Source organism: Poromitra crassiceps (genome assembly GCF_964638095.1).
Source record: "Poromitra crassiceps genome assembly, chromosome: 9".
Taxonomy (NCBI): domain Eukaryota; kingdom Metazoa; phylum Chordata; class Actinopteri; order Beryciformes; family Melamphaidae; genus Poromitra; species Poromitra crassiceps.
In genome coordinates this window covers 4,490,331-4,513,336 of record NC_139630.1, presented here as the reverse complement: position 1 = coordinate 4,513,336, position 23,006 = coordinate 4,490,331, and the positions used below count along the sequence as shown (strand labels likewise).

General features: G+C 42.0%; 1 protein-coding gene across 1 annotated transcript in view; it reads left to right on the top strand.

Annotated features, from left to right (window-relative positions):
- The window catches only part of nmbr (neuromedin B receptor), a gene marked incomplete at both ends in the record, with an annotated part of 106,145 nt that overhangs the window by 32,855 nt on the left and 50,284 nt on the right, over window positions 1-23,006 (top strand). The window contains 2 exons of the mRNA XM_083643745.1: window positions 17,192-17,333; window positions 18,954-19,169. Of these exons, the coding sequence (XP_083499871.1) occupies window positions 17,192-17,333; window positions 18,954-19,169 (358 nt within the window). The remainder of the gene's footprint in view (window positions 1-17,191; window positions 17,334-18,953; window positions 19,170-23,006) is intronic.

Sequence of the window (23,006 nt, the reverse complement as noted above, 5' to 3'; positions counted from 1 at the left end):
CATCCAAACTTGCAAATAAAGAATTTATTCTGTGACGTTTCGGTCACCGACCTTTTTCAAACAAATGGAAAATTCAAAAATAATCAACAAAACACTGGGGTTTGTTTTGTTATCTTGTTTGATATCTTGGACTTACTCCAGAGGATATGTATAAAAGTGACTCATACCTACTGAAGATCTTCATGGCAGCTGGCAAGAAAGCATCACGAAATGCTGGCTCCAGAAGCATTTCCCCCCGGTGGAGATGTTTATATATATCGAATGGAGCAGCTGACCTATAGTCTGAGGCTACAAAAGGACAAAGGGGAAACTCTTTGGAGTAAATGGACACTTTGCCTGATCCATAAGGAGTGACTTTTGCAAATACCCTATTTCACATGGATACAACTACATTAGTTGTAACATTGTATTGTGTAACCGTTGCATCAGTGACCTCTCCTGACCTCTTGTTGTCTTTTGTTTTGTTGTTGTTTGTTCTGTATTTTGTCTGTTTTTAATTCTTATTTTATTTTATTATATGTATATATGTGTACATGTATATTTCCTTTTTTTAACGTTCGAAATACATTTTCATTCATTCATTCATTCATTTCATTCATTCTGTGTGTATTTCTTCTTGAAAAAGGATGTAAAAAAATTATAGATGGGATCGTTAACGCCGTTAACGGCTGCGTTAACGCGAGACTCTTAACGCGCGATAAAAAAAATATCGCCGTTAATCTATTCTCAAAGTTGTCTGGTAGCAGGGTCCACTTATATGTGACCTGCTCTGACCAAATCAGTCGCTTGTCGCGCTGGCTGTTTGTCTAGAAAACGCGATTTTATCAGAAAATATTTATTTCTGTTGTTTTGGGGTTTCATCAGATTATAGTAAAATAAAGCCTTGGCTTTCATTCTCTGTAAAGATTATTGTGAAATTCGACCGCTAAATATACTTTTGAAGCTCTTGAAGGTAGTGACAAAACTGAAAGTAAACTGCGCTGCTCTGACTGAGCCTGCTGCTCTCTGCTGCGCGTGCAGCCTCACGTTGCCAGTTAAACGGTACTTGCAAATGGTAGGCTATATTATAGACTACTCTAGGATTTAAAACGCTGTTTCTAAAGTTTGTCAGGGTTGTATTGTGGAGTTCTGTTATTGGTTTGTTATTTTAGACTAGTTTAGGCTGTTTATGTAACGTTTTAACCTCTTAAAAATATGCCTCTTCGGGGGTTATGATAACGAACATGGCAACCCGTCTGCAGTCTCTCTCTCGCTCTCTCTCTCTCCCCTTGCTCTCTCTCTCCCCGCTGCAACGGGAGAGAGAGAGGGGGAGAGCAGCTGCGTAATTTCTGCATCCAGTGAAAGTCTGTCTGTCTGCCTGTCTGTCTGTCAGATTGATAGACTAATACTAGTCAGTAATCTGCGTGATAATGTTGCTTTACTTTTAAATTCAATTCACAGATGGCATTAGACTGAGCTAATTTCAGATTTTTTGCCTCATAGCCTACTTTCAGCTGTCTGTCTCTCTGTCTCTACTCCAGAGCAGAAACGGGTCCGCTATAGATTCTTTGTTGCTGTTATTTGTAATAATTATTATAACAATTACAATTATTACTATTAATGTACAATTATTATCCTGCATGAATGTAGCCCTAATTACAAAAAATAATGTGGGTGGGGCGTCAGAGGATCTTCTGTCAGTTGGGTGTTACAGAACAGTTTGTATTGATAATAATAATAATAATAATAATAATAATAATAATAATAATAATAATAATAATAATAATAATAATAATTGATATGACTTATATACCTCTTTTCTATGTAGCCTACTCAAATATGCTTATACATGAATATTTCCCTGGGGTTAAAGGCTGCATTACAGTAAAGTGATGCCATTTTCTGAATTTACCAGGCTGTTCTAGCTGGTCTATTAGTTGCCTTTACATAGGCTACTTTGTCATGATATCCACTGAGGTGTACTGAGATGTTATGTGTACCTGTTCAACCAACAAAAGTATCTATCTATCTGTATATTCGAATAGAAGACCAGGGGCCAAATGTAGTGTTAATTTGGGCGTAGAGCTTTTTTGGGCTTACACAGATTTCTACACATACAGTACATGCACAGTTTTATACATTTGGCCCCAGAAGTGGTTTATAGGGAAAGTCTCATCAAATCTGGCAAATTTATTTTCTAATCTAATATTAGAAAGTCCAGTTTCCAGGATTTTCCAAGTGGTTTCCAGGACCTTACCATGACCTACCCCAGATCATAACACACCACCATGCAAATGTACAGCCCACTCCAACCGGAGGTGGTTTCCAGACTTTACAAGTAGTTTCCAGGACTTTCCAGGTGGTTTCCAGGACTTTCAAGGTGGTTTCCATGACCTTCCCATGACCTTACCTGCATCATAACACACTGCCATACACATTTACAGCCAAATTTAACTTGGGGAAGTGGTTTCCAGGACTTTCCAGGACTTTCCAAGTAGTTTCCAGGACTCTCCAGGACTTTCAAGGTGGTTTCCATGACCTGCTCATGACCTTCCATGGATCATGACACACTGCCATACAAATTTACAGCCAAATCCCCAAATGGGGAGGTGGTTTCCAAGACTTTCCAGTGCTTTCCAGGTAGTTTCCAAGACTTTCCAGGTGGTTTAAAGGACTTTCCAGGTGGTTTCCATGACATTGCCATTACCTCCCCAGGATCATAACACAGTGCCATACAAAATTTCAGCCCAATCCCACCTGGTGTGTGGGCATGCACATGCAGACAACTTCAAGAAAAGATGTTTATGTCTCAGAATTAACGTCAAACTTTGAGGCCGTTTTTCTCAAAAACACAGTTTGGAAACAGTCGCGACATAAAGGGGTGTATCTCCCTCAATTGTTGGACTACAAAGATAATTTTGATATCCCCAGAAAGCTGAGAGTCTCCTCTTTCCAATGGTGTATACAACTCAAAATGTCTTTTGGGGTCAATGTGACTGATTTTGTCAGAGCAGGTCACATATTGAGCAGGCCATGATAATTATCACTTTAGAATGGAACAGGTATGTAAGCGCGGACATTTATGTCTGCCGCTCTCATGAGGTGGTTTTTCAGACGTGTCGATATAGCAGTTTATCGCAAAAGTGTAATGGAAACAGATTTTCCGCATTTGCACGTCATGTGACCCGTCTTCTCCTTTGGAAAAGCAGCGGAACTTTGAAGCAACGCTACCTAGCAGAAAGACGAGTGTTGTGTAAAAGGGGTAAATAGATCATGTTTAATGGCAGAAATCGGTCCATGGTGACAGCAGGCTGCCTGTGAGCGCGCATTTGAGCGGCGAGATGGGTGGATGAAAAGCACACACCGTTGCGGTGCTCCTGACTGAAGTCACTTCAGTATTCAGTATTCAGTGAAGTGAATACAGTGACTGTGAGTAATACATTACACACGTTTCAGGTGCAATGTTATAATAGCCTACACAACATTCTGAAATGTCTAAATCGGACCAGTTGTATAGGCTACCTTTTTTCCTCTGTCTGTCGCGCTCGCATTCACCGCAGCCAGCAACATTTTGCGACTCATTTTCTTTTGAATTGATAATCAGGCTCGTTTATATGCGTTGTAACTTAATGTTGTGATTTGCATTGACCATTGGTTAGATTTGAGCATGCAGGGGACGGGATATGGGCAGATCCCCGTGCGTAATCACTGTGGCAGCTGCTGGTAATGGGGAATTGCGTTCAGGTGTGCGCGCATCAGACCAAACTCAACTTCAATGGAAACGCCTACAAGTCGCAATTGTACATGGTCGAAGTTGTAGAAATATCGAAATTATTTTGCGAAAAACTGTAATGGAAACACAGCTACTGACAGTTTAATGCCAGTTTAATATTATTGATCCCAGAAATGTGGGTTGTTGTTCTTATACCCTCTGGTGTTCATTCCAGGTAGTTCAGGATAGAACTTTGTCCAGATGAAGACAAACCATGTGTGTAACCTGCTGGTTTCTTACCTTTAAATGCCTACTGGCTATTCAAGTTGAATTAAATAAACAGAAACCTGTTCACAAGGACTTACTTCTAGTCATTATTTATGTTACACACACATATTTTGAATGGCTTCGACAGACTTCAAATTACCCATTTTAATCTAGATGAATCTAGATTAATGACCAGGATTAATCTAGATTAATCTAGATTAAAAAAATTAATCTATTCCCATCTATAAAAAAAATACGACCTATAATAAAGGCAAAGAGTGGCTTTAAGGATATTTTATACAATGGTTACTAATGCATGTCTACAGACTGAAAAGCCTCCATCAAATCTATAAGCATGCAAAATCAAAATGTGATCATGGATCAAATGTGTCTTTGACCACTCAGACTACCTGACGTATTGCTAAATAAATATAAAACATGGCAGTGGGTTTCCTGCAACCTGTTGAGTTAAACATGCAAAGGTCAAGCCGGGGATTTAAGGTGGAATCCAGTTCTGTTGACATTCTGCTCCCATGCATCACACATGATGTAGTGACCTTTACATCCACTCCACATTATGCACTGTAGCTTACTGACAGCAAGGTAGAGCGAGAGAGAGAGAGAGAGAGGGGGGGGGGTTACTGTGTGTGTGTGTGTGTGTGTGTATGTGTGTACACAAATACCAGTGTGTATGTTGTATATACCTCTCTGCCAGAGAAGACCAACCCAACCCCTTGTCATAAATACACTACGATAGCAACTACTGCTACTGTATCACCAGCAGTTATAAATCTGATGGCAGAATGGTAGACGGTGCCTCAGCAATCCTCCTCCTGCTAGACATCGGGAAGCTGCTTCTGTGCCTATACAAAAAGCCTATCTATTGACGCAGTTTACTGACAAGATTAAATTATATTTAAATGTAAATTTCTCATCAAGGCAGATGCCAAGATATTTATATTCAGTAACTCTCTTGATGTTAGACGCATTTGCATTGGATATGCATATTATTATAATCAATATTAGTTGTTCTAGCAAATAGCACAAATTGTGTTTTATTTGCATTACCAGCTTAAGATTAATAAGAGAACTTTGTAGAGCACGTAAAGATGCATTTTCTCAATGGCTAATAGTTCAAAATCATCCATAAAATATAAAATGGTGTCATCAGCATAAAAATGTGCTTGACAGCCACTCATTGAAGAAACAGATGGTGAAGAGGACAGGACCAAAAACTGAACCTTGCAGAACACCCCTCGTTATTCCTCTTCTTCCTCTACCTCTTCAAAGGACCGACTTCAAGGTGGGCTAGTTTGAAAGGGGAGAGAGAAAGAGAGGAGAGAGGGAGAGAAAGAGTGAAAGGAGTGAGAGAGAGAGACAGAGACAGAGAGAGATGGTATAATAAGTCAAACTCACAACCTTTGCCACCAACGGCAAGTTGTGATCAACTTGCTCTTCAGCTAAACTGTACTCTTGTATTTTTAGTCATGTTCATTTTAAACCTCTCTCTCTCTCTGTCTCTCTCTCTCTCTCTCTCTCTCTCTCTCTCTCTCTCTCTCTCTCTCTCTCTCTCTCTCTCTCCCTCTCCCATGTCTCTGTAACAGTCTCCCGCCTCGAGCACTACAGCAGTCATTCCATCCGTCAGCTGGGGTAAACACCGCACTTACCTGCTGTTGAAATTGTCAGGAAACATCAGTCTGAAGCTGAGCTGCATGTGCAGGCAGAGAGCCGTGCATGGCACACGCCACTTCATCTTGCCGTTTAGTGTCAGACGACGTTCCACTCCGGCTCTCTGCTCTGTCACTTCACACACTGACTGCAGTTCTCTGTGACTCAATGTAACGTCTCGCTCAGCACAAGTGGGACACTTTTTGAATTTATAATGCATTTCCATTTCTGTGACCTGCATTCATCTGGAACCAACATACAACTACTAGCCCGTGACATCTTTCTCAACTGCTCAAGATGCCTAACTGATTAAGAAGGATCCCAGAAAAAATACAACGGTGGTGAACGGAGACAGACGTTACTTTTTTGCTCCCGTTTGAATTGAACACGTTACCTTTTGTCAATTTAAAAGATAACTCTGCATGTCAAGAATGTCGCAGTTTGTCCTGAAACTGAAACGTAAGGTTTAGTTTTGTCAATCAGCTACATCTCGTCTCGCACAATATACGTCACAGCATCAACAACAATGGACTGGCGAGAGAGACGTCACTTACGCGACTGGTTGTGCGTATAGTCTTTCTGACTTATAACTTATAGTGCCACAGTTTCACCACAAACTGAGACTTTCTCGACTTGGAGAGTTCTCTTTTACATTGACAAACATGACGTGTGTACTCCTGTGGCACAATTCAAACAGGATCAAAAAGTTAGCGTATCGCTCCGTTCACCACGATTCATATATTTCACACGCTGGTATATGTACAGGGAGAAAAGCAGGAAGTGACATTCACTTTCATTCCCTTTGGCTCTCTATGGTGATGATGTCACAATGGCTCTGGTGGGTGTGAAGGCCTAAGAAGTTAAAATTATCACTATAGTGCCCCCCGTAGTTGTATTGTTTTTCTTTTTTGTGTGCATCAGATTCATTCCAGACGCCTGAAAAGTTTTTTGGCAAATTTTGGATGCGATCGGAGCAATGGTGCGACTTGCAACTCCGGAGAAACAGACAGACAGCTCTCCAATTATAGTAGTATTTGTCATTCAATACTTTCATCCATTTCAGGGCTTCCAACTCTTAAAACAAATGTCAAAATAGTTTATGAATGTTCTGCTTCCTTCCATCCTTCTTTGCCACCATTGCCCTTGTAGCTCATACTCACTGTCCATTGCCAACGACTTTTACTACACAATTTCCCCCATATTTTTTTATTCACATCACCTTGAGAAGATCCTCCTCCCTGAGTCATTGCATCACTGAGCTAGTCAGAGAGAGTTACTTTTTTCAATATTTTGTTTTTATTTTTCAATTTTTAGAACAGACAAAAGCAAAACAAACTCAGACACACATATAGACAAAAACAAAACAAAAAACAAAAACAAACAAAAACAACAACATACCAACAATATAGCCGCAAGCGGCAATGGCAGGGGTTCAAGCCTTGCGCAAATTGAACATCTAATAGTCCTTGAGATAAATTTGTAGAGCACATTCAGGTGAATGTGTGGAAAAAAGTTGTTTGAAAATTGGAGAAACAGCCTGGGAGTTACAAGTGGGTGTGAAGTTACAGCATATTTTATGTTAGGCCACGCCCACTAGTTACGTCTGCGTGGCCCCTTTTGGTCAAATCGTGAAATAGCATGTCAGAAATGCCATTCCAGATGAGGCTGAGAAGTTTGCAACCGATTAGGCGAATGGACTTGATTTACAGCTATTACATGCTTAGACCATAGACCCCGCCCAATTTCACCAATGATGACAAAACTGATGTTGACCGCGGTGTCGGCTTAATAGGACAAAGAACTCCTTCGTGCCCCATGCCATCACCCTCCTCAATAAGCAGGGGGGGGGGGGGGCAGATAAATGAACTCTGGAGATAGCCCGCATTATAAATGGGTTGGGGGAGAGGGGGGTAGTTTATTCAAATGTCCCTATGCGTTTTAATTCTCAGGTGGGTGTACCTCTGTTCCCCACTGTGATTTTTAATTCATTTTTTAATTCGTAGGTGGATTCCAGGATGAAATGATTTTACATATTGCCCCCTACATTTCTAGTTTCATGTCTGGCCCACATCCTTTTTCTACTGTAAGTTTAAGTCTGTTGTGTACATGTGTCTTTCATGTTTTTCTATCTTTGTATTTGTATTTTTGCATCCATGTTGGCACTGTTGCACATTACAACAAATTTCTGTGAAAGCAGACAATAAAACGAACTTGAACTTGAACTTGAACTTGGACTAGGACATCCTCCCTGATATATCTGCCAAGTTTCACGATTATTGGTGCGGAGTTATGGCCTTTTTTGTGTTAGGCCACGCCCATTTCTGGCATTTATGGTGCCCCTTTTTGGTCGAATTGCACAAGGTTTGACAGACATGGTCTGTGATGATCTCCAAAGACCTCCAGCAAGTTTCGTGAAGATTCGTTAATCGGTCATGAAGTTATGACAATTTAGCTGAGAGGCCACGCCCTCTCACAACTTTAATGATTCATATCTCCGAAACGAAAGTAGTGTTCAAAAATCAAATTTTTTGTAGAGCTTGGTAAATAGATGCTTCGTGGCGATTTTGGTGGATATTGGTCAAACGGTCTAGGAGGAGATGTCAGAAATGTGTTTTCCAAACTTTTCAAAATGTCTCAAAAAGTTTCCAGACGGACCTTAAGGGTCCTTGAGGCAAATTTGTAGAGCAGGTTCACCTGAACATCTGGAAAAAAAGTTTGAAAATCGGACAAACGGCGTGGAAGTTATGGCCTTTAACGTAAAACCTTCGATTATAGCTCCACCTTCAGGCCGATTCGAAAAATCTTTCTTGAGCATTAACCAGCCACCAATATCTGTCATTGTTTCAAATTTCAGGTCTCTGCCATTTACCAACTCATGGGAATTTGCGTTGAGGCAGATGAACAAGAACGGGAATAATAAACCAGCACAAAAACAATAGGGTTTCAGGGCCTTTGTAAGTGAGTTAGTCCTCAGAAACCGGAGCCTCTCCATACGCACAACCGAAACCATGTCCGCCAACCACAACCGAAAAGAAGGTGGAGAGGGGGACTTCCACTCCTTCAGAATGAGTTTCTTGGCGACGATCGTCCCCTGCGTCAGAGACTGTTGCACAGCCGTAGGGAGGAGCAGAGAAGATTCAGAACAGCCGAAGATGGCAAGTACCGCCTCCGGCTGAAGAGTTATTTTATAAGCCTTGGATTTGACTTGGTACCAGTCAAATATTTTGGCCCAGAATCCGGATAGTGAAGAGCAAAACCAAAAAGCATGTGACAGTGTACCCTCTGAACCTTGACATCTATCACATAGTGGTGAAACAGAGGGGTAGATCCTGTGCAACCTAGACTTGGAATAATGAAGTCGATGAGTGACTTTAAATTGGATCAGCTGGTGTCTGCTGTTGATTGAGCAGAGTTGGACCACAGACAGACTCCTGTCCCATATAATTTCGGACAATACAACACCAAGTTTTTCCTGCCATGCCTCTCTGATCCTCTCAGTGGAGGCCCTGACACAGCCATCAAACAGGTACATAAATCTAGAAATAATATGTTTGGAGTGGGGGGGGGGCAGGCCCGGTTCTACGGGGGTGCAAAAGCATGCATTGCACCCTTATTTTAATTGTCTGCATGCTCAGTTGAAAAGTAAAAAAAAAAAAAAAAAAATTTTTTTTTTTTTTTTTTTAAATAAATGCTACAGCTGCACACTTACTGTTTAAACTTGAATTATCGTTGTTGTTTTTCTTTGTTCTTTGATGTGATTTTATGGCTTTTTGGCACCTATATGTAACCTTTTAAGGTTGAGATAATTGTATTATCATTATATGGTCCAAATATTTCAGTAAAGCACTTGAAACACTTGAAATATTCTTGCTTGGGTGGTATCATTCTCCTTGAAATGATGGTCAAATGCATTATTTTTAGTAAAATAACATGTCAAATTTTTCGGGCGGCCGGCCTTCGGCCGGCCACCCGAGTGGGCCCGGCCTTCGGCCGGGCATCTGCACCCCTTCCTATCTTGGATGCACCCTTAGTCATCTGGTTCTGGAACCGGCCCTGGGGGGGGGGGGGGGGGGGGGGCTCAACAGAACATAAAAAAAAGCATGTTCTTTTGGGAGAACTTCAAAATCACGAATATTGGATCGAACTTGAAGGTATCTGAGCCAGTGCGTGTTAGGCAACTCAAATTTCCCCCTCAGAAGTTCAAAGGATGCGAAATTACCATCTATGTATAAGTCTCTGATGGAAACAAGCCCCTTCTCACTCCAGGCTGTCTGACCATGGGGCCAGAAAAGAATGATTAAAGCAAATCGGTGTGTGGACTGAAACGTCCGGTATATTCAAAACTTTCCTGACCTGGTCCAGAATTCTGATTGAGTTTTTCACAACAAAACTCAAATTCCTCAAAGCCCCAGGCTTCCCCAGCTTAGAAAACAGCATAGCTGACAGGGAGGAGTTTGCAATAGAGCTGGCCTCCATTTTTAGCCACAGGGGGGCCCGAGAATTAAATTACCAGGAATATCTTGCCGCCAAAACATTAAAGCTCTGACATTAGCAGCCCAATAGTAGTGTCTGAACACCGGTAAGGCCAGTCCTCCTTCAGACTTGGGTTTTTCCAAGTGAATTTTCGAAATTCTATGATTCTTATAATTCCACATGTAGGACAGGATTATGGAATCCAGCTCTTTGAAGAAGGCAGATGTGAGAAAAATGGGAAGGTTTTGACATAAGTAGAGGAACCGGAGTCTTAACTTAACTGAGTTTATGCGGCCAATCATGGACAAAGGGAGAATTTTCCAGTTTTCTATACATTGTTTAAGTCTCGAAAGAAAATCACCAAAATTCAACTTAAATATTAATTTGGGGTCTCTGGGTATGGTCAGACCAAGATAGGTGAGGCATTCCTTCGCCAATTTGAATGGGAGATTTTCCAGGAAACCGGGAGTGAAGACATCAGAGAGAGGCATAAAGTCACTCTTTGTCCAGTTAATTGTGTATCCGGACAGCTTACCGAAGGAGGTGATTAATTCTAGGAGAGGGGGGATCGATTGCTCTGAGTCATGTAGATGTAATCATACGTCATCCGCGTACAAACTAATACGTGTCTCAATACCTCCAACCTCCAAGCCTGCAAGGCTTGGGTGACCTCGTATTTTTAGGGCGAGGGGCTCGAGCGCGACGGCGAAGAGGGCCGGCGAGAGAGGGCAACCCTGCTGGATGTAGTGAAAACCTGGCGGACTTATCGCGTCAGAGAGAGTTTCTGAGTCCATATTTACTGTCACATCATCAGCCAATCTTGCCTCGACGCCCAACCAAGCTGGAGGTAACACAGGGGCTCGAACCTGTGACCCTCGTGTTGATAGGCAGGAAATCAAACCATTGATCGCAAACCGCAGGATCTGATTTTGTGCCACATATCTAGGCTATGTGGATTGCAATTGATTTTTTGTGTGACTCCATGTAGTTTTTCTGTTTTTTCTGTTAGCACCGATGAACATCAGTACCGTGCGTTTACTGCAACTGTTTACTGGTCTCACTCCCAAATTGTCGAATACTGATCAGATCTGCTGGTGAAGCCGCCATGTTTGCTACAGCGTCGGCCTGTATCATCAACTATGTCAGTCCGTCCCTGATTGGCCAACTTGCGCTGTCAATCACAGGGCACTGAGCACAGTCGCTGATTGGCTCCGTGGCTCGTCCTCCAGGGCTTGAGGCCAGATGGTCCCGCAGAACGAAATTAAATGTGAGTTCACGTGACCGGCTGGTTTACCAGGCTATTACCATTTGTACATTCTAAACAAATCAGATTGAAAGGCGTATACCTGAGATGCGTAAATGGGGCCTATATCAGTGTCAATATGAGGACACATTGATTACAGGATTATGATTTGAATGATAAACTCCCATTGTTTCCTCTATCCTCCATTCAGCAGCTATAGGAGCCTCATGGCTGAAGCAAGTCCTCATAACTAACAGAAAGCCTGAAGGCACTTCTGCTGTATTAGATTAATGGCGTAATTATGATGTAATTTATATTTAATTTCAGGGCTGCTTTTAGATCCATTCATGTGGAGATTTATCAGGCCTTTAGTCTCATTTTATATTTACTAGAAATAGAGTTCACGCGCCCCTTTCTGCGTCCCTCGCTGCCTCGCTGCACGCTACCGTGCCTCCCTCTCCATGCTCATGTGACCGTGCCTCCTCCTCCACGCTCATGTTACCGTGCCTCCTCCTCCAGGCTCATGTGACCGTGCCTCCTCCTCCACGCTCATGTGACCGTGCCTCCTCCTCCACACTCATGTTACCGTGCCTCCATCTCCACGCTCATGTTACTGTGCCTCCTCCTCCACGCTCATGTTACTGTGCCTCCTCCTCCACACTCATGTTACCGTGCCTCCTCCTCCACACTCATGTGACCGTGCCTCCTCCTCCACGCTCATGTGACCGTGTCTCCTCCTCCACGCTCATGTGACCGTGCCTCCTCCTCCACACTCATGTGACCGTGCCTCCTCCTCCACACTCATGTGGCCGTGCCTCCTCCTCCACACTCATGTGACCGTGCCTCCTCCTCCACGCTCATGTTACTGTGCCTCCTCCTCCACACTCATGTGACCGTGCCTCCTCCTCCACGCTCATGTTACTGTGCCTCCTCCTCCACACTCATGTTACCGTGCCTCCTACTCCACACTCATGTGACCGTGCCTCCTCCTCCACACTCATGTGACCAAAAAACATTTGAGTTGGAGCAAAAACAAAAATAAAGACGAGGGATGGAAAAATAATAATAAAAATAGGAAAAATAATAATAGTCCCCCCCCTGGACCCCCCATCGCCCTGCTGGTCTGAGGTCCACATAGTGCTCTTTTCTGATCATTATCATTATGTAATACTCGCCATGATGTTGCATCACATCAGACCAGACAACTCTCTGAAAAATTAAGCAGGTCTGCAATTTAATTTTTTTGCCTGTTTACGTCTGTGTCTAGAATATCTCATGTTTTCCAGTGGGCTAAGCTGAGTCGAATCTTCAATGAGACTACTGTTCAATAATTAACTTCACCCTCTTTATTTCTCTCTTTGGGTTTAACACGTTCATTGCCAACGACGTGTAAACACGTTTTCAGAATCCAGCTGTTGACTGCCAGCGACGTGTTAACACGTCGTTGGCATCGATTTTTTTTTTTTGACGGTGGGTTGTTCATCTAACCCTTTTACATCTCTTATATAATTATTGGAGCCACCCAACGTTTACAACCCATTCCACCGACCCACTAAGTGGCAACAGTGCTCTCCTGACTAGAGGAAGGCAAGCATTTTTTTAACTTGTCACGCCATTCTCACCCCAGCCATTCTCATGAAAATGGATGGGGGAAAACGCTTTCGTTTTCGCGCTGATTGCTGGCGATGCGGGATTGCAAATTTACATAATAGATTACATGTGGAACACACTTTGAAACACGCAGCATAAATATGACCAGAATCGCAAAAGCTTCTCTCAACCAAAACTCCAAGAAGCGAGCGAGTCCATCCCGACTTCCTCAAACAGCGGCCGTGCAGACAGGCACAGGACAGCAGCAAAGCAGTCAGACTGGTGACAAGCTTGTGACGGCCGCTGCAGCCAAGAAGAACGCCCACGGAGGGAGGAGTTGAAGCAACTCTCCCTCTCGCTCTCTCCCTCTCTCTCTCTCTCTCTCTCGCTCTCTCTCTCTCCCTCCCTCCCTCTCTCTCTCTCTCTCTCTCTCTCCCTCTCCCCCTCTCACTAGGATTAAACCTAGTGCGTCTCCCTCCCGAGAGGGAGGGAGAGAGAGAGAGAGGGAGGGAGAGCGAGAGGGAGGGAGAGAGAGAGAGAGAGAGAGAGAGGGAGGGAGAGCGAGAGGGAGGGAGAGAGAGAGAGAGAGCGAGAGGGGGAGGGAGAGAGAGAGAGAGCCAAAAATGAATGGTTAAAGTGACTGTTCTATCGAATTTCACAAAAAGCCGTTTATCTCTGAATATTTTTTCTGACGCTAAAACCATGCTGTATTCAACTGCTAATGCTTACATAACTACTAACTCTACAAACTAACTCTTTTAGACAGAGAAAGCACACATTCTATTAGTTATTTTGAGATATTGTGTGTTCACAAAATCTTAGCAGAAAATAATCCTCGGGTCTTGAAAGATGAGCCAGAATCCTCAAAAAACCCCTCTGGCAGAAGCTAACTACAGTAAAAAAAAACGTCTGGCAGTGAATGTGTTAATATTGAGTTGTTGCTGGTGTGTGTGTGTGTGTTCGTTTGTGTGTGTGTGTTTGTTTGTTTGTGTGTGTGTGTTCGCACGCGCGGCGCTCATGCGTGTGCACACTCGTGCGTATGTGTGCATGTGTGTGTTTGTGGATTGGATTTATTTGGTAATTCATTAAAAGATACATATACAGTACATCTGCCCAGCTGGAATACATACATACTGTTAGGACCCAGTCTAGGGGTTTGGACCATAACATAAACTTAGACAAAGACAACAATGAAAAGGTTGTGTGATTTATTGGTCACACATAAAAGGCGACAAAAGGTGATGATGGCTCACTACTAGGACTATACAGCTAACAGTAGCAAGCTAATCTAAAGCCTGAGGGGTAGGACTATACAGCTAACAGTAGCAAGCTAATCTAAAGCCTGTGGGGTAGGACTATACAGCTAACAGTAGCAAGCTAATCTAAAGCCTGAGGGGTAGGACTATACAGCTAACAGTAGCAAGCTAATCTAAAGCCTTGATGGCCTTTTTTTTGGAATTGCATGTACTTTTAATGTATGGCATTTTTTTAAACGGATCATCAAATAAATCTATCTATATAAGCCTGTGGGGTAGGACTATACAGCTAACAGTAGCAAGCTAATCTAAAGTTTGTGGGGTATACAGCTAACAGTAGCAAGCTAATCTAAAGCCTGTGGGGTAGTAGGACTATAGGCTACAGCTAACAGTAGCAAGCTAATCTAAAGCCTGTGGGGTAGGACTATACAGCTAACAGTAGCAAGCTAATCTAAAGCCTGTGGGGTAGTAGGACTATAGGCTACAGCTAACAGTAGCAAGCTAATCTAAAGCCTGTGGGGTAGGACTATACGGGGACTGCCCCCTAGTCCGATACCTCACGAGTCAGATACCTCACGAGTCCGACACCTCATGGTTTTGGGTTAGGGTCTGGGGGAGGTTAGGTTTAGGCGTGGGGGTGGGAGAGGTTAGGTTTTGGGTTAGGGTCTGGGGGAGGTTAGGTTTAGGCGTGGGGGTGGGAGAGGTTAGGTTTTGGGTTAGGGTCTGGGGGAGGTTAGCCTCTTTTTTCGGACTCGTGAGGTGTCGGACTCGTGAGGTATCGGACTCGTGCCATGGCACCGGACTATACAGCTAACAGTAGCAAGCTAATCTAAAGCCTGTGGGGTAGGACTATACAGCAAACAGTAGCAAGCTAACCTAAAGCCTGTGGGGTAGGACTATACAGCTAACAGTAGCAAGCTAATCTAAAGCCTGTGGGGTAGGGCTATACAGCTAACAGTAGCAAGCTAATCTAAAGCCTATGGGGTAGGACTATACAGCTAACAGTAGCAAGCTAATCTAAAGCATGTGGGGTAGGACTATACAGCTAACAGTAGCAAGCTAATCTAAAGCCTGTGGGGTAGTAGGACTATAGGCTACAGCTAACCGTAGCAAGCTAATCTAAAGCCTGTGGGGTAGGACTATACAGCTAACAGTAGCAAGCTAATCTAAAGCCTGTGGGGTAGGACTATACAGCTAACAGTAGCAAGCTAATCTAAAGCCTGTGGGGTAGGACTATGGACTATACAGCTAACAGTAGCAAGCTAATCTAAAGCCTGTGGCGTAGGACTATAGCCTACAGCTAACAGTAGCAAGCTAATCTAAAGCCTGTGGGGTAGGACTATACAGCTAACAGTAGCAAGCTAATCTAAAGCCTGTGGGGTAGTAGGACTATAGGCTACAGCTAACAGTAGCAAGCTAATCTAAAGCCTGTGGGGTAGGACTATGGACTATAGGAAAACAATGAGGAAAACAATTTAATCCTAAACACATCTAAAACAAAAGAAATGATCTTTGATCCCAAAGCGGTCAAAGTCCACGACCCAGTGGTCATAGGAGGGAGCTGCATTGAACAAGTTAGCTCCTACAAATACTTGGGTGTAAAAATCGACAACTTGTTCAAATGGAATATACACGTTGATTATTTGTGTGGCAAATTAGCACAAAGACTCCACTTTCTCCGAAGGCTGAGACTGTTTGGAGTAAGTTCCAAGATCATGCTAACTTTCTACAATGGAGTGTTGGGTAGCCTAATAAGGTATGGCATGGAGGCATGGTTCGGCACCCTCTCTATCCAGTACAAGTCTAAAATCAACAAAATGATAAAAACTGCTATGAAGATCATAGGGCAGAGGGACTTCCCCCCCCTCCAGACCATTTACGATAAGAAAGCAGTGAATCTGGCTCTTAAAATTTTGGATGACCCCACCCACATTCTATATCTTGACTATGAGCTACTACCTTCTGGAAGGCGCTTCAGAGCCTGTAGCTTTAAGAGTAACCGCTATAAGCGCTCCTTCCTCCCAACATCTATAGCCTTATTAAATAAACTGCCTGTCCTCCCACTAGGGGGTAGAGCTCTGTCCTCTGTGAGGTCAGAGCCCGGCTACCCAGGAACCCTCCATTAAGAGCCTGACGACCCAGGAAACCTCTGGATTAACGTTTCCTGGTCGTGAGAGGACAGAGCTCGGTGATTCTGGAACCCTCCTTAAAGAGCCGGATGATCCGAGAAATCTCTGATGGTATTGGTGTGGCATACATGGTAGCTCACTCTGAGCTCGGCTGTCCCTGCAGCCTGTCTGGTCATGTGATATTTATCTTGCCTTAGTTAGTTTTATATTCATTTTATTTCATTTTATTTCTCTTATCATTTTATCTTTTTATTTCTTTTACCCTTTACTGTTGGTTTTAATGTTTTTAGTTTTAAGTAACCATGGTTTTATGATGGTTTTGGTTTGATATGCGGTTATGGAATTGTGCAATACTTGAAGTGCAATATTTGAATACTGAAGTGCAATATTTGGTTAGGTAGAGTTGTTAACTCGTAGCCCAGGCTGTATCATGTACTATGTTGTCCTCTTGTTTACACGCTGTTTGTCTTCAGATGTACTGTACTGTCTGTTACGTTTGTCATTGCCCTATTGCTGCTGTACAAATGCCTAAGACAAATTTCCCTATGGGACAATAAAGTTAAACTCAAACTCAAACTCTATACAGCTAACAGTAGCAAGCTAATCTAAAGCCTGTGGCGTAGGACTATAGCCTACAGCTAACAGTAGCAAGCTAATCTAAAGCCTGTGTGTGTGTGTGTGTGTGTGTGTGTGTGTGTATGTGTGGGTGTGTGGGTGGATGGGTGGATAGGCAGGTGGATGTGGGAGTGGGTGAGTTTTTCTTCTGTTTTGTTTCAAATCAAAAAGTCAAACTCTCTTTCTGTCTGTCTGTCTGTCTGTCTGTCTGTCTGTCTGTCTGTCTGTCTGTCTGTCTCTCTCTCTCTCTCTCTCTCAGGTATAAGGCCATAGTGAACCCGATGGACATCCAGACGTCCAGCGCTGTGTTCTGGACGTGTCTGAAGGCTGTTTCCATCTGGCTGCTGTCCGTCCTGCTGGCTGTACCCGAGGCCATTTTCTCACAAGTCGTCGCCATGCCGGTAATACAAGCCTAACCCATATTACTAACGGAGACCAATAATACAACTACTACTACTACTACTACTAGTACTATAATATGAATGCTAAATTAACTAACTAATTAACTAAACTAGTATCAACCAAAGCAAACATCAAACTCTTAAAATAACTAATTACATTACATTGTCCACAGTGACAATAAGTGCATTTTCAACAGTCAAAGGGACCGTATAGCACAGTCTTGGTCATCCAAGGAATTGGAATAAATAAGTAATAAGTTGGATTCTTGCAGCTGCATTACAATTGATCTTCATCTGAGCATCTTTCCTTCTTCTGGGTACCAGTGAAGAGATGCCAGAATTGCGAGAGAAAACGGCATAAATATGGACGAGTTTCAGTTTGACAGTTTGCCACAAAAATGTGTCTATAAATGCCCCCCCTTCCTTTGAAACATCACAGAAAAACAACATAAGCTGACCGTTTATGTTCACAAGTCACCACCAGGAGAACACCTGCATGGCAGCTATAAACTTTATTACAGTATAGTAAAAGTATGAATGACAAGTGGTTCCATTTTACCGTTCAATCTGTTTTATAGCCTCTACTGATTTATTATAATACCTATCCTCCTCTTCTCATGTCTGTCCTCCTCTTGCGTCCTCTTCTCATCCACGTCTTTCATCTTTCATCTGTCTCCTTTCTTCCCGTCCTCCTCTGGTCTCCTCTGTTGTTCTCTTTTTTTAATTCCCCGGTCTTCCTTTCTCTCCTCCCCTCTTTTATGCGCTCCTTTTGAAATTAAATTGAATCCTTTATTAGGAATAACCCCTTGAGATGAACCATCTCATTGTCAAGGGGTGACAGAAATACAACACAATCAGAGCAAGCATTTAACAAAACAAAATAACAAGATCATTAAATTATACCAAAAGGTGACGAGTTGGGTTTTAACACATTCATGACCGTGATAGCAACAGTGATAGCATTAAGTAATCAAGTTATAGCACATAATTGGTGTTATTGTGGACATGTACAACTGGTCCTAAGAAGACGGGGCATTTGTGAACATGTGAAAAGATTATATGGACTGAATATTTACAGGTAGATTATTCCAATCCTCTGAACATAAAGGCTTTCTTAGCTATTGACTTAGAGAGTGCAGGAACAAAACAAGGAGCTGTGTAGAATGTCGGACTAATTGAAGTGTATACATTTATACATTTAATGTCAGCTAATTTGAAGTGTATTTAAAAATAATCTGCATCCAATGTTGCAGCCTTCCTTATGATGGGAGAGGAGAGGGCAAATTGAGAGTTTCATCAATTGATGAGTTGTGATCATGAGTTGTGACATCCAAGACCAAATCTGCATACGGTCTATTATAAATTACATTGAGGGAAAGAAGATTAGTTTTGCAGCCGAATATACAACATCAGCATAATCCAATATTGGTGAAATGAGCTGTAGCTATGAGCAAAGCTTATTTCTAACCAACCGTATCACAACAAAGCTCCGCCTGCCGCACCCGCAGCGCCGCAAGCTGAGCTACAGTATGGCGAGCCGCTGGATCTCCACCCACTACTTCCTGCTCACAGCGCCTCTCATTTTTCTTCGTCTGTCTCCCCCCCCCCCTCCCCCCTCAGGGTCACGGAGAGATCAGTAACGTGACCTTTGTGAACTGCGTTCCATACCCGCTGTCCAATCAGATGCATCCGAAGATCCACTCTGTGATGATCTTCCTGGTCTACTTCCTGATTCCTCTGACCATCATCTCAGTGTATTACTTTCACATCGCCCGCACGCTCGTCAAGAGCGCCCACGACATGCCGGGAGAGGTCAGCGAGCACACCAAGAGACAGGTAACCAGTATCTGATGAATGGATGAATGAATGAATGGATGATTTCTCTCTCCCTAGTTCTTTTTTGATTTATTTTCCTAGCTCTTCGCTCTAACAGGAATACGGAAATATACAGTAGGAATATAGCGTCAAATAAATGACTAAAATGTAACTGTAAGTGAAAGAATTAAATCATAGATGCTCAATGAAAGAATGACATAGAAAATGCTTGAGTCATATACATAAAAGAGATAGATGTGAATGAATGTGCAGTCAGGGAGGAAAGAGGAAAAGTCAAAGAAATAAAGATGATCAAAAACAAGACCACCATAAAAAAGTGAAATATTGCTCACACTTCAATGAAAAACAGCCTGGAAGTCGTGTTTAGCGAGAATGGACTCTGACAACATGCTTTTCACACCCGTGCCTTATACAGTACAGCACCAGGGCTTAAGAGGCTTTGGTGAATATTTCCTCCATGAGCGAGAGGTTACGTAGGGGACTGTGTCAGCCAGGATGACTAATCGCTTCATGCTAGCCTGATCATCACAGAGAGAGCGCTCAGTACACGACCAGGTCACATGTGGTACACAGGAGCAGGGGCACTTATGAACAGGTAAAAACAGGCTGTTATTATTGAAATTATTATTATTACTACATAATTACATTATTATTGTCAACAGTAGTGGTTAGTATAGTTGGTTTGCAATTAGTAATGTAGTAGTAGTGGCAGAAAGAGAATAATTATTGCCTAACAATGTTAATGAGATTTTACTTGAATACTTAAAAGTACTGGTGTAAAAATGTAGTGAAGTAAAATAAAAAGAAATGTCTAGTTTAAAATGTCCTCAGAGTAAAAGTTAGAGTTACATCTTAGCAAAAACAATATTGTTAGATTTCATCTTTAACATGTGATTCTAAAAGGATGAGAGGACAAAGCTCAAACAATTTTTCTAGAATTTAACTCGAACATTTGGGAAGTGTCAATCATTTACTGTGAATGGCTCCACAAGATGGTTCTGTTGCTTATAGAGATCCACAAAATGTGTACTCTGTCATGGATTTGACGTACAGGACTTCAGCAAAAAGTACAATTTAAAATTCGGACTTGACCAAAAAAAAAAAAAAAAAAAACTCAATGGGAGTAAACGCAATTAGATGCTTCCACTGTTGATAGTAATTATGATAGTAGTCATAGCAAGTAGTGGCAAAAATAACATAATAGCATTGGTGGTACTAGTAGCAGTAATGGCAGATCTGACTCACGATAAGCCTCAAGGACAAGCAGTAATAGCAGAGACCTTTCATAATAGAGAGACCTTGACTTCCAGTCACTTCCTGTGGTGTAGGCTATCTGTGCCACGTAGGTTTCACCACTGCCACGCCCACTTAGGAGACGTGTCATCCAATGAAGTTTCCTACCATTGAAAGACAGCCAATCATAAGCTGATAACCATGGCCATTTAGGAGACCAGAAGTGGACCATTTCTTACAATAGGCAGAGTCTGGAGTTGGGTGTCTGTGTCTGTGTCTATTTATTTATTTATTTTCTATTTCTTGGTGGAGGTCTGCGCTCGCCGAGTGCCCTGGCTGAATGTATTCCAATTACTTTTCCTTCATATTCTGTGCGGAACCCATTAGCTGGAGGTATTTCATGTAATAGGCAAATAAATACCAAATAAAAAGAAAGCCCTGTCCTTGGGGAATATATTTAATTTCAGGAGTGAAAAGCATCTCTAAGCCAAAGCATTGAATGTCCATTTTTGGCTCTGCGGTGGAAAAGAGGAGATTTTGCATTAAGGTTTCATATAGCCAAACTCATTAAGGTTTGACATCGCCAAACTCGGGGTTAATGGAGGATAGCTAACCATCAGTGAATCAACCTCTCACTGTGAGAGCTCACAAAAGCAATAGCACGATTATCAGAGACAGTGACTGCGAGGTAAAACACACACACACACACACACACACACACACACACACACACACACACACACACACACACACACACACACACACAAGCGCGCGCGCACACACACACACACACACTCACACACACACACACACACACACACACACACACACACACACACACACACACACACAAGCGCACGCACACACTGTTTTACAGAGCAGCTACAAGAATAAACCAATGCACAAATGCACAATGAAAGTGAGATAAGCTATAACCGAACAGAACAGAGTAGAAAAAGTGAACTTTAAAAAAATTCCCACCTTTCTGTGCCATTTTAGTATGGATCCAGAGCAAAAATAAGGGGCATTATCTTTTTGACGTCATTATAGTAATAATAGTAATTTCAGAGAATAACGCTTGAAATGATGTAAAATACATAAATCACTCTAGCATTCAGACCTTGAAGAATGACATAATAATGTTTCATCTTTTGATGGATCACAGAAAGTTGAGCGAATCCATTGAATCTGTTGAGTTTGGCATCCAAGAGTCATTTTTCATAAATGGCAGTGCTGGGCTGGGAAACACTTTGTGCTCAACAGACATGATGAATGAATCAATCCACAAGAGAGGATTTTACCAGTTGTCTTTTATCAATGGCAACAAAAGACATGAGTTTCTTTCTTTCTTTCTTTCTTTCTTTCTTTCTTTCTTTCTTTCTTTCTTTCTTTCTTTCTTTCCCATTTGACTCTTCTTGTACTTTACATACATCTTGAATCTATTATCATTTTTTTTTTTTTTTTTTTTTAGATTTCCATAAATTAAAAACTCTCCCCTATATATAATGTTTTGAATGAGTGAGATAGCTCTCTCAGATCAAAAGTTATAGTATATTATGCATGCATAAAATATCATTCTTATATCCTGCTGATTATCGAATAGAATAAGGGTCCTCATGAATGACAGAAATCTGAGTAGTTAGAAATATATTCGGTATTAATGCCGCATGACAATGGGCAATGTAGCCTATAGTATAGCTATAGAAAAGACTCTATAAACTAAGATGCTATAAGCCAGTAATCCAATGGTATATTTATGTGCAATAGGATTATTGATACTAGAATCAGATGCAGGCTATAAAATACAAAAAACAAACACAAAAAACAAAAAACAAAAAATTCTGCTCTATTGCTGCTATTATAACTTTCTCTTCTAACATAAGGTGGGGAAGATGCATAGCCGATGAGGATGGGGTGAGCACTGCAGTACCTAGGATGCATCATGTTAATGCAAACACAGTTAGGAAGTAGTTCGCACAGCTGTCAATTACCATTTTTATTTACTTTTTGATTTCCCTTTTATTGTCATTGTCCACCTTCCCCCCTCCCCCCCCTCCCCCCCTCCCCCACATCTGACAGCTTAGGCCCGGGACCCCCGTGTGGTTTCCCCGGATATCCCTACTATAGGAAGTAATAGATTACTGTTCCTTTTTAGAATTAGAGATTCATTGGAAAGATTCAACTAAGTTCAAAATGGGAAGTCCATACAACACCTACTTTGTTTATGTTATTGTTATGTTATTTAATATTGCGCTAGTGATGACACAGTTTTTTGTTTTTGTCTTTGTGATGTTAATTATTTTTGTTTTTTTGTCCAAAACCCTGCAGAGAGCACCCTACATGAACATGCTGAGAAATGGGGTTACTTAAGGTAATAAGTTATAATGTGAAAGGGCTAAAGAGCCCTATAAAGAAAAAGAAAATATTACAACAACTGAAGCATTTGGGATGTCAAATAGCATTCCTGCAAGAAACTCATTTGTCAGAGCTAGAACATGGGAAATTAAAGAAGTCATGGGCAGATAAGGTGTTTTATTCATCACATGCATCGGGGAGAAGAAGGGGGGTTGCAATTCTAATACATAGAACAATTAATTTCATGGT